Source organism: Oncorhynchus tshawytscha, linkage group LG12, assembly GCF_018296145.1.
Source record: "Oncorhynchus tshawytscha isolate Ot180627B linkage group LG12, Otsh_v2.0, whole genome shotgun sequence".
NCBI lineage: Eukaryota > Metazoa > Chordata > Actinopteri > Salmoniformes > Salmonidae > Oncorhynchus > Oncorhynchus tshawytscha.
In genome coordinates, this window is record NC_056440.1 from 73,968,394 (window position 1) to 73,985,927 (window position 17,534).

At 55.1% G+C, this 17,534-nt stretch overlaps 1 protein-coding gene across 1 annotated transcript in view; it reads left to right on the forward strand.

Annotated features, from left to right (window-relative positions):
• The window catches only part of LOC112237383 (talin-2), a 145,572-nt gene that overhangs the window by 126,278 nt on the left and 1,760 nt on the right, over positions 1–17,534 (forward strand). The window contains exon 46 of the mRNA XM_042331122.1: positions 6,079–6,245. Within this exon, the coding sequence (XP_042187056.1) occupies positions 6,079–6,245 (167 nt within the window). The remainder of the gene's footprint in view (positions 1–6,078; positions 6,246–17,534) is intronic.

Sequence of the window (17,534 nt, forward strand, 5' to 3'; positions counted from 1 at the left end):
TCGGTCGCTCTCTCTCACTGTCACTGGTCGGTCGCCTCTCACACTGTCGGTCGGTCGCTCTCTCACACTGTCGGTCGGTCGCTCTCTCACACTGTCGGTCGGTCGCTCTCTCACACTGTCGGTCGGTCGGTCGCTCTCTCACACTGTCGGTCGGTCGGTCGCTCTCTCACTGTCGGTCGGTCGCTCTCTCTCACTGTCGGTCGGTCGCTCTCTCTCACTGTCGGTCGGTCGCTCTCTCTCACTGTCGGTCGGTCGCTCTCTCTCACTGTCGGTCGGTCGCTCTCTCTCACTGTCGGTCGGTCGCTCTCTCTCACTGTCGGTCGGTCGCTCTCTCTCACTGTCGGTCGGTCGCTCTCTCTCACTGTCGGTCGGTCGCTCTCTCTCACTGTCGGTCGGTCGCTCTCTCTCACTGTCGGTCGCTCTCTCTCACTGTCGGTCGCTCTCTCTCACTGTCGGTCGCTCTCTCTCACTGTCGGTCGCTCTCTCTCACTGTCGGTTTCGCTCTCTCTCACTGTCGGTTTCGCTCTCTCTCACTCACTGTCGGTCTCTCACTCACTGTCGGTCGCTCTCTCACTGTCGGCCGCACTGTCGGTCGCTCTCTCTCACTGTCGGTCGCTCTCTCTCACTGTCGGTCGCTCTCTCGCACTGTCGGTCGCACGGTCACTGTCGGTCGGTCGCTCTCTCACTGTCGGTCGGTCGCTCTCTCACTGTCGGTCGGTCGCTCTCTCACTGTCGGTCGGTCGCTCTCTCTCACTGTCGGTCGGTCGCTCTCTCTCACTGTCGGTCGGTCGCTCTCTCTCACTGTCGGTCGGTCGCTCTCTCTCACTGTCGGTCGGTCGCTCTCTCTCACTGTCGGTCGGTCGCTCTCTCTCACTGTCGGTCGGTCGCTCTCTCTCACTGTCGGTCGGTCGCTCTCTCACACTGTCGGTCGGTCGCTCTCTCACACTGTCGGTCGGTCGCTCTCTCACACTGTCGGTCGGTCGCTCTCTCACACTGTCGGTCGGTCGCTCTCTCACACTGTCGGTCGGTCGCTCTCTCACACTGTCGGTCGGTCGCTCTCTCACACTGTCGGTCGGTCGCTCTCTCACACTGTCGGTCGGTCGCTCTCTCACACTGTCGGTCGGTCGCTCTCTCTCACTGTCGGTCGGTCGCTCTCTCACACTGTCGGTCGGTCGCTCTCTCACACTGTCGGTCGGTCGCTCTCTCACACTGTCGGTCGGTCGCTCTCTCACACTGTCGGTCGGTCGCTCTCTCACACTGTCGGTCGGTCGCTCTCTCACACTGTCGGTCGGTCGCTCTCTCACACTGTCGGTCGGTCGCTCTCTCTCGCTGTCGGTTTCGCTCTCTCTCGCTGTCGGTTTCGCTCTCTCTCGCTGTCGGTTTCGCTCTCTCTCGCTGTCGGTTTCGCTCTCTCTCACTGTCGGTCGCTCTCTCTCACTGTCGGTCGCTCTCTCTCACTGTCTGTCGCTGTCTGTCGCGCTCTCTCACTGTCTGTCGCTGTCTGTCGCTCTCTCTCGCTGTCTGTCGCTCTCTCTCGCTGTCTGTCGCTCTCTCGCTGTCGGTTTCGCTCTCTCTCGCTGTCGGTTTCGCTCTCTCTCGCTGTCGGTTTCGCTCTCTCTCGCTGTCGGTTTCGCTCTCTCTCGCTGTCGGTTTCGCTCTCTCTCGCTGTCGGTTTCGCTCTCTCTCACTGTCAGTTTCGCTCTCTCTCTCTCACTGTCGGTCGCTCTCTCTCACACTCTCTCTCTCACTCACTGTCGGTCGCTCTCTCACTGTCGGTCGCTCTCTCACTGTCGGTCGCTCTCTCACTGTCGGTCGCACTGTCGGTCGCTCTCTCTCACTGTCGGTCGCTCTCTCTCACTGTCGGTCGCTCTCTCTCACTGTCGGTCGCTCTCTCTCACTGTCGGTCGCTCTCTCTCACTGTCGGTCGCTCTCTCTCTCTCTCTCACTGTCGGTCGCTCTCTCTCTCTCTCACTGTCGGTCGCTCTCTCTCTCTCACTGTCGGTCGCTCTCTCTCTCACTGTCGGTCGCTCTCTCTCTCTCACTGTCGGTCGCTCTCTCTCTCTCACTGTCGGTCGCTCTCTCTCACTGTCGGTCGCTCTCTCTCACGGTCGGTCGCTCTCTCTCACTGTCGGTCGGTCGGTCGCTCTCTCTCACTGTCGGTCGGTCGGTCGCTCTCTCACTGTCGGTCGGTCGGTCGCTCTCTCTCACTGTCGGTCGGTCGCTCGCTCTCTCTCACTGTCGGTCGGTCGGTCGCTCTCTCACTGTCGGTCGGTCGCTCGCTCTCTCTCACTGTCGGTCGGTCGCTCGCTCTCTCTCACTGTCGGTCGGTCGCTCGCTCTCTCTCACTGTCGGTCGGTCGCTCGCTCTCTCTCACTGTCGGTCGGTCGCTCGCTCGCTCTCTCTCACTGTCGGTCGGTCGCTCTCTCACTGTCGGTCGCTCTCTCGGTCACTCTCTCTCACTGTCGGTCGCAATGTCGGTCGCTCTCTCTCACTGTCGGTCGCTCTCTCTCACTGTCGGTCGCTCTCTCTCACTGTCGGTCGCTCTCTCTCACTGTCGGTCGCTCTCTCTCACTGTCGGTCGCTCTCTCTCACTGTTCGTCGCTCTCTCTCACTGTCGGTCGCTCTCTCTCACTGTCGGTCGGTCGCTCTCTCACTGTCGGTCGCTCTCTCGGTCACACTCTCTCACTGTCGGTCGCTCTCTCTCACTGTCGGTCGCTCTCTCTCACTGTCGGTCGCTCTCTCTCACTGTCGGTCGCTCTCTCTCACTGTCGGTCGCACTGTCGGTCGCACTGTCGCACTCTCTCTGTCGCTCGCTCGCTCTCTCTCTGTCGCTCGCTCTCTGTCGGTCGCTCGCTCTTTGTCGGGCGCTCGCTCGCTCTCTCTCTGTCGGTTGCTCGCTCGCTCTCTCTCTGTCGGTCGCTCGCTCTGTTGGTCGCTCGCTCTCTCTCTCTGTCGGTCGCTCGGGTCGCTCGCTCGGTCGCTCGGGTCGCTCGCTCTCTCTCTCTGTCGGTCGCTCGCTCTCTCTCTGTCGGTCGCTCGCTCTCTCTCTCTCTGTCGGTCGCTCGCTCTCTCTCTCTGTCGGTCGCTCGCTCTCTCTCTCTGTCGGTCGCTCGCCCTCTCTCTGTCGGTCGCTCGCCCTCTCTCTGTCGGTCGCTCGCCCTCTCTCTGTCGGTCGCTCGCCCTCTCTCTGTCGGTCGCTCGCCCTCTCTCTGTCGGTCGCTCGCCCTCTCTCTGTCGGTCGCTCGCCCTCTCTCTGTCGGTCGCTCGCCCTCTCTCTGTCGGTCGCTCGCCCTCTCTCTGTCGGTCGCTCGCCCTCACTCTGTCGGTCGCTCGCCCTCTCTCTGTCGGTCGCTCGCCCTCTCTCTGTCGGTCGCTCGCCCTCTCTCTGTCGGTCGCTCGCCCTCTCTCTGTCGGTCGCTCGCCCTCTCTCTGTCGGTCGCTCGCCCTCTCTCTGTCGGTCGCTCGCCCTCTCTCTGTCGGTCGCTCGCCCTCTCTCTGTCGGTCGCTCGCCCTCTCTCTGTCGGTCGCTCGCCCTCTCTCTGTCGGTCGCTCGCCCTCTCTCTGTCGGTCGCTCGCCCTCTCTCTGTCGGTCGCTCGCCCTCTCTCTGTCGGTCGCTCGCCCTCTCTCTGTCGGTCGCTCGCCCTCTCTCTGTCGGTCGCTCGCCCTCTCTCTGTCGGTCGCTCGCCCTCTCTCTGTCGGTCGCTCGCCCTCTCTCTGTCGGTCGCTCGCCCTCTCTCTGTCGGTCGCTTGCCCTCTCTCTGTCGGTCGCTCGCCCTCTCTCTGTCGGTCGCTCGCCCTCTCTCTGTCTGTCTGTCGCTCGCTCTCTCTGTCTGTCGCTCTCTCTCTGTCTGTCGCTCTCTCTCTGTCTGTCGCTCTCTCTCTGTCGCTCTCTCTCTGTCTGTCTGTCGCTCTCTCTCTGTCTGTCTGTCGCTCTCTCGCTCTCTGTCTGTCGCTCGCTCTCTGTCTGTCTGTCGCTCTCTCTCTGTCTGTCGCTCGCTCTCTGTCTGTCGCTCGCTCTGTCTGTCGCTCGCTCTGTCTGTCGCTCGCTCTCTCTGTCGCTCGCTCTGTCTGTCGCTCGCTCTGTCTGTCGCTCGCTCTGTCTGTCGCTCGCTCTGTCTGTCGCTCGCTCTGTCTGTCGCTCGCTCTCTGTCTGTCGCTCGCTCTCTGTCTGTCGCTCTCTGTCTGTCTGTCGCTCGCTCTCTGTCTGTCTGTCGCTCGCTCTCTGTCTGTCGCTCGCTCTCTGTCTGTCGCTCGCTCTCTGTCTGTCGCTCGCTCTCTGTCTGTCGCTCGCTCTCTGTCTGTCGCTCGCTCTCTCTCTGTCTGTCGCTCGCTCTCTCTCTCTCTCTCTGTCTGTCGCTCTCTCTCTCTCTGTCTGTCGCTCGCTCTCTCTCTCTCTGTCTGTCGCTCTCTCTCTCTCTGTCTGTCGCTCGCTCTCTCTCTCTCTGTCTGTCGCTCGCTCTCTCTCTCTCTGTCTGTCGCTCGCTCTCTCTCTCTCTCTGTCTGTCGCTCGCTCTCTGTCTGTCGCTCGCTCTCTCTCTGTCTGTCGCTCGCTCTCTGTCTGTCGCTCGCTCTCTCTCTGTCTGTCGCTCGCTCTCTCTCTGTCTGTCGCTCGCTCTCTCTCTGTCTGTCGCTCGCTCTCTCTCTGTCTGTCGCTCGCTCTCTCTCTGTCTGTCGCTCGCTCTCTCTCTGTCTGTCGCTCGCTCTCTGTCTGTCTGTCGCTCGCTCTCTCTCTGTCTGTCTGTCGCTCTCTGTCTGTCGCTCGCTCGCTCTCTGTCTGTCGCTCGCTTTCTCTCTGTCTGTCGCTCGCTTTCTCTCTGTCTGTCGCTCGCTTTCTCTCTGTCTGTCGCTCGCTCTCTCTGTCTGTCGCTCGCTCTCTCTCTGTCTGTCTGTCTGTCGCTCGCTCTCTGTCTGTCTGTCGCTCTCTGTCTGTCTGTCTGTCTCGCTCTCTGTCTGTCTGTCTCGCTCGCTCTCTGTCTGTCGCTCGCTCGCTCTCTGTCTGTCGCTCGCTCTCTGTCTGTCGCTCGCTCTCTGTCTGTCGCTCGCTCGCTCTCTGTCTGTCGCTCGCTCGCTCTCTGTCTGTCTGTCTGTCTGTCTCGCTCGCTCTGTCTGTCGCTCGCTTTCTCTCTGTCTGTCGCTCGCTCTCTCTCTGTCTGTCGCTCGCTCTCTCTCTGTCTGTCGCTCGCTCGCTCTCTGTCTGTCTGTCTCGCTCGCTCTCTGTCTGTCTCGCTCGCTCGCTCTCTGTCTGTCGCTCGCTCTCTGTCTGTCGCTCGCTCTCTGTCTGTCGCTCGCTCTCTGTCTGTCGCTCGCTCTCTGTCTGTCGCTCGCTCTCTGTCTGTCGCTCGCTCTCTGTCTGTCGCTCGCTCTCTGTCTGTCGCTCGCTCTCTGTCTGTCGCTCGCTCTCTGTCTGTCGCTCGCTCTCTGTCTGTCGCTCGCTCTCTGTCTGTCGCTCGCTCTCTGTCTGTCGCTCGCTCTCTGTCTGTCGCTCGCTCTCTGTCTGTCGCTCGCTCTCTCTCTCTCTGTCTGTCGCTCGCTCTCTCTCTCTCTGTCTGTCGCTCGCTCTCTCTCTGTCGCTCGCTCTCTGTTGGTCGCTCGCTCTCTCTCTGTCGCTCGCTCTCTCTCTGTCGCTCGCTCGCTCTCTCTCTGTCGCTCTCTCTCTGGCGCTCTGGCGCTCGCTCGCTCTCTGTCTGGCGCTCTCGCTCTGTCTGGCGCTCTCTCTCTCTCTGATTTGCCAGATATTCTCTCAGCTGAGTAGGTAGCAGAGGAAATAAGCGTGCCATGTAGCTGTCATTTTGACTGGACGGGTTCTCTAGTCCCTATGGTCTGCATCTGATATGGATAGACATTAGACCAACACATCAATACATCTGAGAGCACTGCAGTGAAAGAAAACAAAAGGACACAAGAAAACATACCGACAGTCACTCCAACTCCCTTTCTCTGATCTAGCCCCAGTGTCAATGGAGGCTGTGATCTGTGATTGTTTGTTTGTGGCTCCTACAGGAGTCCTCAGTGTGTGTTGTCTCTGCTTGTGTCTCTCTGGATGTATCAAACTGAGCAGCTTGACTGTGTCTGTCCAGGTGTCGATGGTGCTGTCGGCCCTACAGGCTGGTAATAAGGGCACTCAGGCCTGCATCACAGCTGCCAGTGCTGTCTCTGGCATCATCGCTGAACTGGACACCACCATCATGTTCGCCTCCGCTGGCACACTCAACGCAGAGAATGACGAGTCCTTCGCTGACCACAGGTGTGTGTCACTACAAGAATAGTAATGAAACAAAACTTTGAATAACTGGGGACATTTTGTTAGTCCCCACAAGGTCATGTGCTATTTCTAGGGGGTTTAGAGTTATAATTAGTGTTAGGGTTAGAATTACATTAAGGATTAGGAGCTAGGGATAAGTTTAGGGTTAGGAGCTAGGGTTAGGGTTAGGTATAGGGTTAGGAGCTAGGTTTAGGGTTAGGAGCCTGGGTTAGGAGCCTGGGTTAGGGTTAGGAGCTAGGGTTAGGTTTAGGTTTAGGAGCTAGGTTTAGGGTTCGGAGCTAGGTTTAGGGTTAGGAGCTAGGGTTAGGAGCTAGGGTTAGGAGCTAGGGTTAGGAGCTAAGTTTAGGATTAGGAGCTAGGGCTAGGTTTAGGGTTAGGCGCTAGGGTTAGTGCTCGGGTTAGTTTTAGGGTTAGGGTTAGGTTTTTGGGTTTGGGTAAGACGAACCATCAAACAGGCAATGCGTCAATACAGAACTAAGATGATGATTACCAGGACTTGAACTCAAAACATGTGCGGACCAACTGGCAAGTGTCTTCATTGACATTTTCAACCTCTCCCTGACCGAGTCTGTAATACCTACATGTTTCAAACAGACCACCATAGTCCCTGTGCCCAAGATAGCGAAGGTAACATGCCTAAATGATTTGAAAGGCTGGTCATAGCTCACATCAACACCATCATGCCAGAAACCCTAGACCCACTCCAATTCGCATACCACCCCCAACAGATCCACAGATGACTCAATCTCAATCGCACTCCACACTGCCCTTTCCCACCTGGACAAAAGGAACACCTATGTGAGAATGCTGTTCATTGACTACAGCTCAGCGTTCAACACCATAGTGCCCACAAAGCTCATCACTAAGCTAAGGACCCTGGGACTAAACACCTCCCTCTGCAACTGGATCCTGGACTTTCTGACGATGACCCTCAGGGGTGAGTCCTCCTGTACTCCCTGTTCACCCAAGACTGCCAAGCATGACTCCAACACCATCATTACGTTTGCTGATAACACAACAGTGGTAGGCCTGATCACCGACAAAATGAGACAGCATATATGGAGGAGTTTAGAGACCTGGCAGTGTGATGTCAGGACAACAACTTCTCAATGTGACAATGTGAACAAGACAAAGGAGTTGACCGTGGACTATAGGAAAAGGAGGGCCGAACAGGCCCGCATTAACATCGACGGGGCTGTAGTGGAGCGGGTCGAGAGTTTAATTTTCCTTGGTGTCCAGACCACCAACAAACTATCATGGTCCAAACACACCAAGACAGTTCTGAAGAGGGCAAGACAAAGCCTTTCCCCCTCAGGACACTGAAAAGATTTGTCATGGTTCCCCAGATCCTCAAATGTCTACAGCTGCATCCTCACCGGTTGTATCACTGTATGGCAACTGCTCGGCATCTGACCGGAAGGCGCTACAGAAGGTAGTACGTACGGCCAGATAAATCTCTATGGCCAAGCTTCCTGACATCGGAAACTATATACAGTGGGGCAAAAAGTATTTAGTCAGCCACCAATTGTCGAAGTTCTCCCACTTAAAAAGATGAGAGAGGCCTGTAATTTTCATCACAATTCAACTATGACAGACAAAATGAGAAAAAAATTCCAGAAAATCACATTGTAGGATTTTTAATTAATTTATTTGTAAATTATGGTGGAAAATAAGTATTTGGTCAATAACAAAAGTTTATCTCAATACTTTATTATATACCCTTTGTTGGCAATGACAGAGGTCAAACATTTTCTGTAAGTCTTCACAAGGTTTTCACACACTGTTGCTGCTATTTTGGCCCATTCCTCCATGCAGATCTCCTCTAGAGCAGTGATGTTTTGGGGCTGTTGCTGGACAACACGGACTTTCAACTCCCTCCAAAGATTTTCTATGGGGTTAAGATCTGGAGACTGGCTAGGCCACTCCGGGTCCTTGAAATGCTTCTTACGAAGCCACTCCTTCGTTGCCCGGGCGGTGTGTTTGGGATCATTGTCATGCTGAAAGACCCAGCCACGTTTCATCTTCAATGCCCTTGCTGATGGAAGGAGGTTTTCACTCAAAATCTCACGATACATGGCCCCATTCATTCTTTCCTTTACACGGATCAGTTGTCCTGGTCCCTTTGCAGAAAAACAGCCCCAAAGCATGATGTTTCCACCCCCATGCTTCACAGTAGGTATAGTGTTCTTTGGATGCAACTCAGCATTCTTTGTCCTCCAAACATGACGAGTTGAGTTTTTAAAAAGTTATATTTTGGTTTCATCTGACCATATGACATTCTCCCAATCTTCTTCTGGATCATCCAAATGCTCACTAGCAAACTTCAGACGGGCCTGGACATGTACTGGCTTAAGCAGGGGGACACGTCTGGCACTGCAGGATTTGAGTTACTGATGGTAGGCTTTGTTACTTTGGTCCCAGCTCTCTGCAGGTCATTCACTAGGTCCCCTCGTGTGGTTCTGGGATTTTTGCTCACCGTTCTTGTGATCATTTTGACCCCACGGGGTGAGATCTTGCGTGGAGCCCCAGATCGAGGGAGATTATCAGTGGTCTTGTATGTCTTCCATTTCCTAATAATTGCTCCCACAGTTGATTTCTTCAAACCAAGCTGCTTACCTATTGCAGATTCAGTCTTCCCAGCCTGGTGCAGGTCTACAATTTTGTTTCTGGTGTCCTTTGACAGCTCTTTGGTCTTGGCCATAGTGGAGTTTGGAGTGTGACTGTTTGAGGTTGTGGACAGGTCTTTTATACTGATAACAAGTTCAAACAGGTGCCATTAATACAAGTAACGAGTGGAGAACAGAGGAGCCTCTTAAAGAAGAACAAGACAGGTATGTGAGAGCCAGAAATCTTGCTTGTTTGTAGGTGACCAAATACTTATTTTCCACCATAATTTGCAAATAAATTCATATTAAATCCTACAATGTGATTTTCTGGATTTTTTTTTCTCATTTTGTCTGTCATAGTTGAAGTGTACCTATGATGAAAATTACAGGCCTCTCTCATCTTTTTAAGTGTGAGAACTTGCACAATTGGTGGCTGACTAAATACTTTTTTGCCCCACTGTACTTGGTGGTGCTACCTTATATAATGTTACTTACCCTACATTATTCATCTCATATGCATACGTTGATACTGTACTCTATATCATCGACTGCATCCTTATGTAATACATGTATCACTAGCCACTTTAACTATGCCACTTGGTTTACATACTTATCTCATATGTATATACTGTACTCGATATCATCTACTGTATCTTGCCTATGCTGCTCTGTACCATCACTCATTCATATATCCTTATGTACATATTCTTTATCCCCTTACACTGTGTTATAAGACAGTAGTTTTTTTGGAATTGTTAGTTAGATTACTTGTTCGTTATTACTGCATTGTCGGAACTAGAAGCACAAGCATTTCGCTACACTCACATTAACATCTGCTAACCATGTGTATGTGACAAATAAAATTTGATTTGATTTGGTGTCTGAAGAAGGCCCAAAGAATTTTCAGACTCCAGGCAACCAAGTCATGAACTGTTCTCTCTGCTTCCGCACTGCAAGCGGTACCGGTTCGCCAAGTCTTAGACCAAAAGGCTTCTTAACAGCTTCTACCCACAAGCCATAAGACTGCTGAACAACTAAACTAATCGAATGGCCACCCAGACTATTTACATTGAGTACGGGTTAGGTTTAGGATTAGGGGTTAGGGAAAATAAGAGTTTGAATGGGACTGAATTGTGTCCCCCCACAAGGTTGTGTGTGTGTGTGTGTGTGTGACAGAGACAGCTGGAATCAGGTCTTAGGCCAGGGGTGTCAAACTCATTCCACGGAGTCTGAGTGTCTGTGTTTTTTGGTGCTTTCCTTTCAATTAAGACCTAGACAACCAGGTGAGGGGAGTTCCTTACTCATCAGTGACCTTAATTAATCAATCAAGTACAAAGGTGGAGGGAAAACCTGCAGACACTTGGCCCTTTGTGGAATGAGTTTGACACGTGCCTTAGGCCAACCTCCACCCCTGCACGCAGTAACAGGAAGACATATAGCCTAGTGATCAGGCAGGAGGAAGTGTCTGGACTGGAGTCACACTACAAATCATTCAGACTGGGAGGAGAGGAAGTCGCTCAGTACTTCAGACCAAACATTTCCATTAAACACTTCAGACGTACTGTACCTTACCTGACCCCTGCCTCTCCAGATGCTCTGACAAAGATCAACCTTTGATATGGAAATCTCTGAAGGTTGAATGATGTCGTCTTTTAAACACTAGAACCGCTAGAACCGCACCGCCCTTCAAGCTAATGAGCAGTCATTTTGACTGCAACATTCTAACAGTGTAATTAATATATTTCATGTTATAGCAAAAATGATCATTTGGTTGTGTTAATGAAGGCCTTGGGAAACACGATGATCTGATTTGTATTTTATTTCAAATTACACAGCATTTTCCTTTACTGTGATGCTCAAGCACAATAGTTTTGAATACATTTTATTTGTTTAGTGCTTTGTTACATCTATGAAACAGAAAGCATATGCTTAGGAGCATGGCAACAGCTTATTTTTAGAAAGACAAAAGAAAATACCCCAACCACCAAGAAGTAGGGTCAAAAGACGCACGATCAAATGATGACAACATCAGTAGCCTGAACATCATTTAGAAGTAGGGTCAAAAGACACACGATCAAATGATGACAACATCAGTAGCCTGAACATCATTTAGAAGTAGGGTCAAAAGACACACGATCAAATGATGACAACATCAGTAGCCTGAACATCATTAGAAGTAGGGTCAAAAGACACATGATCAAATGATGACAACATCAGTAGCCTGAACATCATTATAGGCACCAAGTGGTCTTGATAAATAGTGAAACTTGGCACAACAGCAATAATGACATTACAATGAATATATGTTAATATGACAGTAGTCAAAAATAAACAATTATTGTCAGCTCGTACTTCATCAGTTGGGTTTCATTTAGCTATTATCCCTTGTCCTAACAGTTGACACAATTTTTTAAACTTTCACTTGCTTGACACACTTGGACATACCTTTGTTTGGTTGTAGTGCGTAATAGTATCCGGTTTTCTCTTGCTTGTGTCCTGTTGTCTTGTCATTCTTCAGCACTGTTGTTGAGTACAACAGCTGTGCAGGTTTCTTATTTTGTGCAGAGGCAGGGTGCTCCCATATCTGTTTGTTCATAGTGCCTGCCATACTTGTTTTCTTTGCAAGCAACTTGTTCGCCAATGACAGTGAAGTGAAGTAATTGTCTATGGTGACAGTTCTCCCCTTGCTAACATAAGGTTCCACAAGCCTCATCACCACATTCTCTGAAACTTGTGCCTGCTGCGAGATGTGGATATTTTCCCAGAGATTGAAAGCCGTTCAACAATTACCTCTCACTGTGTAGCGTCCAAGTTGTCCAGAGTAGTCTCATAAGACTGGTTGGATTTGTTTTGCTGATATAGGGAACATACCATTTTGAGATGATGATGATGATGATGATTAGAATGGATCAATACAATAGAATGGCCCTCCCTGTTCTTCATTTACAATTGGTGATTACATTAGTAAACTTCTTTTGCTTCCCCTCGGTCATCAACTCACCCCTTTTCCACATCATACTTTACTTAATTTATTTCATCTGTTGTGTGTGTGAAATTAGTTTAGGTGTAGTTTAGGTTCAGTTTCAACTTGGGACTCCACTTTCAACTGTCGGAAGAAGGAGCAGAGCAGCCCCTAGTGTTGGGAGGAGGAGCAGAGCAGGCCCTACTGTTGGGTGGAGCAGAGCAGGCCCTCGTGTTGGGAGGAGGAGCAGAGCAGGCCCTACTGTTGGGAGGAGGAGCAGAGCAGGTCCTACTGTTGGGAGGAGGGGCAGAGCAGGCCCTCATGTTGGCAGGAGGGGCAGAGCAGGCCCTACTGTTGGGAGGAGGAGCAGAGCAGGTCCTACTGTTGGGAGGAGGAGCAGAGAAGGCCCTACTGTTGGGAGGAGGAGCAGAGCAGGCCCTACTGTTGGGAGGAGGAGCAGAGCAGGTCCTACTGTTGGGAGGAGGAGCTGAGCAGGTCCTACTGTTGGGAGGAGGAGCAGAGCAGGTCCTCATGTTGGGAGAATGAGCTAGAGCAGGCCCTACTGTTGGGAGAATGAGCAGAGCAGGCCCTACTGTTGGGAGGAGGAGCAGAGCAGGCCTTACTGTCGGAAGAAGGAGCAGAGCAGCCCCTAGTGTTGGGAGGAGGAGCAGAGCAGGCCCTACTGTTGGGAGGAGGAGCAGAGCAGGTCCTACTGTTGGGAGGAGGGGCAGAGCAGGCCCTCATGTTGGCAGGAGGGGCAGAGCAGGCCCTACTGTTGGGAGGAGCAGAGCAGGCCCTCGTGTTGGGAGGAGGAGCAGAGCAGGCCCTACTGTTGGGAGGAGGAGCAGAGCAGGTCCTACTGTTGGGAGGAGGGGCAGAGCAGGCCCTCATGTTGGCAGGAGGGGCAGAGCAGGCCCTACTGTTGGGAGGAGGAGCAGAGCAGGTCCTACTGTTGGGAGGAGGAGCAGAGAAGGCCCTACTGTTGGGAGGAGGAGCAGAGCAGGCCCTACTGTTGGGAGGAGGAGCAGAGCAGGTCCTACTGTTGGGAGGAGGAGCAGAGCAGGTCCTACTGTTGGGAGGAGGAGCAGAGCAGGTCCTCATGTTGGGAGAATGAGCTAGAGCAGGCCCTACTGTTGGGAGAATGAGCAGAGCAGGCCCTACTGTTGGGAGGAGGAGCAGAGCAGGCCTTACTGTCGGAAGAAGGAGCAGAGCAGCCCCTAGTGTTGGGAGGAGGAGCAGAGCAGGCCCTACTGTTGGGAGGAGCAGAGCAGGCCCTACTGTTGGGAGGAGGAGCAGAGCAGGCCCTACTGTTGGGAGGAGGAGCAGAGCAGGTCCTACTGTTGGGAGGAGGGGCAGAGCAGGCCCTCATGTTGGCAGGAGGGGCAGAGCAGGCCCTACTGTTGGGAGGAGGAGCAGAGCAGGTCCTACTGTTGGGAGGAGGAGCAGAGAAGGCCCTACTGTTGGGAGGAGGAGCAGAGCAGGCCCTACTGTTGGGAGGAGGAGCAGAGCAGGTCCTACTGTTGGGAGGAGGAGCAGAGCAGGTCCTACTGTTGGGAGGAGGAGCAGAGCAGGTCCTCATGTTGGGAGAATGAGCTAGAGCAGGCCCTACTGTTGGGAGAATGAGCAGAGCAGGCCCTACTGTTGGGAGGAGGAGCAGAGCAGGCCTTACTGTTGGGAGGAGGAGCAGAGCAGGCCCTACTGTTGGGAGGAGGAGCAGAGCAGGCCCTACTGTTGGGAGGAGGAGCAGAGCAGGCCCTACTGTTGGGAGGAGGAGCAGAGCAGGCCCTACTGTTGGGAGGAGGAGCAGAGCAGGCCCTACTGTTGGGAGGAGGAGCAGAGCAGGCCCTACTGTTGGGAGGAGGAGCAGAGCAGGCCCTACTGTTGGGAGGAGGAGCAGAGCAGGCCCTACTGTTGGGAGGAGGAGCAGAGCAGGCCCTACTGTTGGGAGGAGGAGCAGAGCAGGCCCTACTGTTGGGAGGAGGAGCAGAGAAGGCCCTACTGTTGGGAGGAGGAGCAGAGAAGGCCCTACTGTTGGGAGGAGGAGCAGAGCAGGCCCTACTGTTGGGAGGAGGAGCAGAGCAGGCCCTACTGTTGGGAGGAGGAGCAGAGCAGGCCCTACTGTTGGGAGGAGGAGCAGAGCAGGCCCTACTGTTGGGAGGAGGAGCAGAGCAGGCCCTACTGTTGGGAGGAGGAGCAGAGCAGGTCCTACTGTTGGGAGGAGGAGCAGAGCAGGTCCTCATGTTGGGAGAATGAGCTAGAGCAGGCCCTACTGTTGGGAGAATGAGCAGAGCAGGCCCTACTGTTGGGAGGAGGAGCAGAGCAGGCCTTACTGTTGGGAGGAGGAGCAGAGCAGGCCCTACTGTTGGGAGGAGGAGCAGAGCAGGCCCTACTGTTGGGAGGAGGAGCAGAGCAGTCCCTACTGTTGGGAGGAGGAGCAGAGCAGGCCCTACTGTTGGGAGGAGGAGCAGAGCAGGCCCTACTGTTGGGAGGAGGGGCAGAGCAGGCCGTACTGTTGGGAGGAGGAGCAGAGAAGGCCCTACTGTTGGGAGGAGGAGCAGAGAAGGCCCTACTGTTGGGAGGAGGAGCAGAGAAGGCCCTCATGTTGGGAGGAGGGGCAGAGCAGGCCCTACTGTTGGGAGGAGGAGCAGAGCAGGCCCTACTGTTGGGAGGAGGAGCAGAGCAGGCCCTACTGTTGGGAGGAGGAGCAGAGCAGGCCCTACTGTTGGGAGGAGGAGCAGAGCAGGTCCTCATGTTGGGAGAATGAGCTAGAGCAGGCCCTACTGTTGGGAGAATGAGCAGAGCAGGCCCTACTGTTGGGAGGAGGAGCAGAGCAGGCCTTACTGTTGGGAGGAGGAGCAGAGCAGGCCCTACTGTTGGGAGGAGGAGCAGATCAGGCCCTACTGTTGGGAGGAGGAGCAGATCAGGCCCTACTGTTGGGAGGAGGAGCAGATCAGGCCCTACTGTTGGGAGGAGGAGCAGAGTAGGCTCTCATGTTGGGAGGAGGAGCAGAGCAGGCCCTACTGTTGGGAGGAGGGGCAGAGCAGGTGCTACTGTTGGGAGGAGGGGCAGAGCAGGCCCTACTGTTGGAAGGAGGAGCAGAGTAGGCCCTCTTGTTGGGAGGAGGAGCAGAGCAGGCCCTACTGTTGGGAGGAGGAGCAGAGCAGGCCCTACTGTTGGGAGGAGGAGCAGAGCAGGCCCTACTGTTGGGAGGAGGAGCAGAGCAGGCCTTACTGTTGGGAGGAGGAGCAGAGCAGGCCCTTACTGTTGGGAGGAGGAGCAGAGCAGGCCCTACTGTTGGGAGGAGGAGCAGAGCAGGCCCTACTGTTGGGAGGAGGAGCAGAGCAGTCCCTACTGTTGGGAGGAGGAGCAGAGCAGGCCCTACTGTTGGGAGGAGGAGCAGAGCAGGCCCTACTGTTGGGAGGAGGGGCAGAGCAGGCCGTACTGTTGGGAGGAGGAGCAGAGAAGGCCCTACTGTTGGGAGGAGGAGCAGAGAAGGCCCTACTGTTGGGAGGAGGAGCAGAGAAGGCCCTCATGTTGGGAGGAGGGGCAGAGCAGGCCCTACTGTTGGGAGGAGGAGCAGAGCAGGCCCTACTGTTGGGAGGAGGAGCAGAGCAGGCCCTACTGTTGGGAGGAGGAGCAGAGCAGGCCCTACTGTTGGGAGGAGGAGCAGAGCAGGTCCTCATGTTGGGAGAATGAGCTAGAGCAGGCCCTACTGTTGGGAGAATGAGCAGAGCAGGCCCTACTGTTGGGAGGAGGAGCAGAGCAGGCCTTACTGTTGGGAGGAGGAGCAGAGCAGGCCCTACTGTTGGGAGGAGGAGCAGATCAGGCCCTACTGTTGGGAGGAGGAGCAGATCAGGCCCTACTGTTGGGAGGAGGAGCAGATCAGGCCCTACTGTTGGGAGGAGGAGCAGAGTAGGCTCTCATGTTGGGAGGAGGAGCAGAGCAGGCCCTACTGTTGGGAGGAGGGGCAGAGCAGGTGCTACTGTTGGGAGGAGGGGCAGAGCAGGCCCTACTGTTGGAAGGAGGAGCAGAGTAGGCCCTCTTGTTGGGAGGAGGAGCAGAGCAGGCCCTACTGTTGGGAGGAGGAGCAGAGCAGGCCCTACTGTTGGGAGGAGGAGCAGAGCAGGCCCTACTGTTGGGAGGAGGAGCAGAGCAGGCCCTACTGTTGGGAGGAGGAGCAGAATAGGCCCTCATGTTGGGAGGAGGAGCAGAATAGGCCCTCATGTTGGGAGCAGGAGCAGAGCAGGCCCTACTGTTGGGAGGAGGAGCAGAGTAGGCCCTCATGTTGGGAGGAGGAGCAGAGCAGGCCCTCATGTTGGGAGGAGGAGCAGAGCAGGCCCTACTGTTGGGAGGAGGAGCAGAGCAGGCCCTCATGTTGGCAGGAGGGGCAGAGCAGGTCCTACTGTTGGGAGGAGGAGCAGAGCAGGTCCTACTGTTGGGAGGAGGGGCAGAGCAGGCCCTCATGTTGGCAGGAGGGGCAGAGCAGGCCCTACTGTTGGGAGGAGGAGCAGAGCAGGTCCTACTGTTGGGAGGAGGAGCAGAGAAGGCCCTACTGTTGGGAGGAGGAGCAGAGAAGGCCCTACTGTTGGGAGGAGGAGCAGAGCAGGCCCTACTGTTGGGAGGAGGAGCAGAGCAGGCCCTACTGTTCGGAGGAGGAGCAGATCAGGCCCTACTGTTGGGAGGAGGTGCAGAGTAGGCCCTCATGTTGGGAGGAGGAGCAGAGCATGCCCTACTTTTGGGAGGAGGAGCAGAGCAGGCCCTACTGTTGGGAGGAGGGGCAGAGCAGGCCGTACTGTTGGGAGGAGGAGCAGAGAAGGCCGTACTGTTGGGAGGAGGGGCAGAGCACGTCCTACTGTTGGGAGGAGGGGCAGAGCAGGTCCTACTGTTGGGAGGAGGAGCAGAGCAGGCCCTACTGTTGGGAGGAGGAGCAGAGCAGGCCCTACTGTTGGGAGGAGGAGCAGAGCAGGCCCTACTGTTGGGAGGAGGAGCAGAGCAGGCCCTACTGTTGGGAGGAGGAGCAGAGCAGGCCCTCATGTTGGGAGGAGGGGCAAAGCAGGCCCTCATGTTGGGAGGAGGGGCAGAGCAGGCCCTCATGTTGGGATGAGGGGCAGAGCAGGTCCTACCCTTGGGAGGAGGTGCAGAGCAGGTCCTACTGTTGGGAGGAGGGGCAGAGCAGGCCCTACTGTTGGGGGGGGGGCAGGGCAGAGCAGGTCCTACTGTTGGGAGGAGGGGCAGAGCAGGCCCTACTGTTGGGGGCGGGGCAGAGCAGGTCCTACTGTTGGGAGGAGGGGCAGAGCAGGCCGTACTGTTGGGAAGAGGAGCAGAGCAGGCCCTCGTTGGGAGGAGGAGCAGAGCAGGTCCTACTGTTGGGAGGAGGAGCAGAGCAGGTCCTACTGTTGGGAGGAGGAGCAGAGAAGGCCCTCATGTTGGGAGGAGGAGCAGAGCAGGCCCTCATGTTGGGAGGAGGAGCAGGCCCTACTGTTGGGAGGAGGAGCAGAGCAGGCCCTCATGTTGGGAGGAGGTGCAGAGAAGGCCCTCATGTTGGGAGGAGGAGCAGAGCAGGCCCTTCTGTTGGGAGGAGGAGCAGAGCAGGCCCTACTGTTGGGAGGAGGAGCAGAGCAGGCCCTACTGTTGGGAGGAGGAGCAGAGAAGGCCCTCATGTTGGGAGGAGGAGCAGAGCAGGCCCTTCTGTTGGGAGGAGGA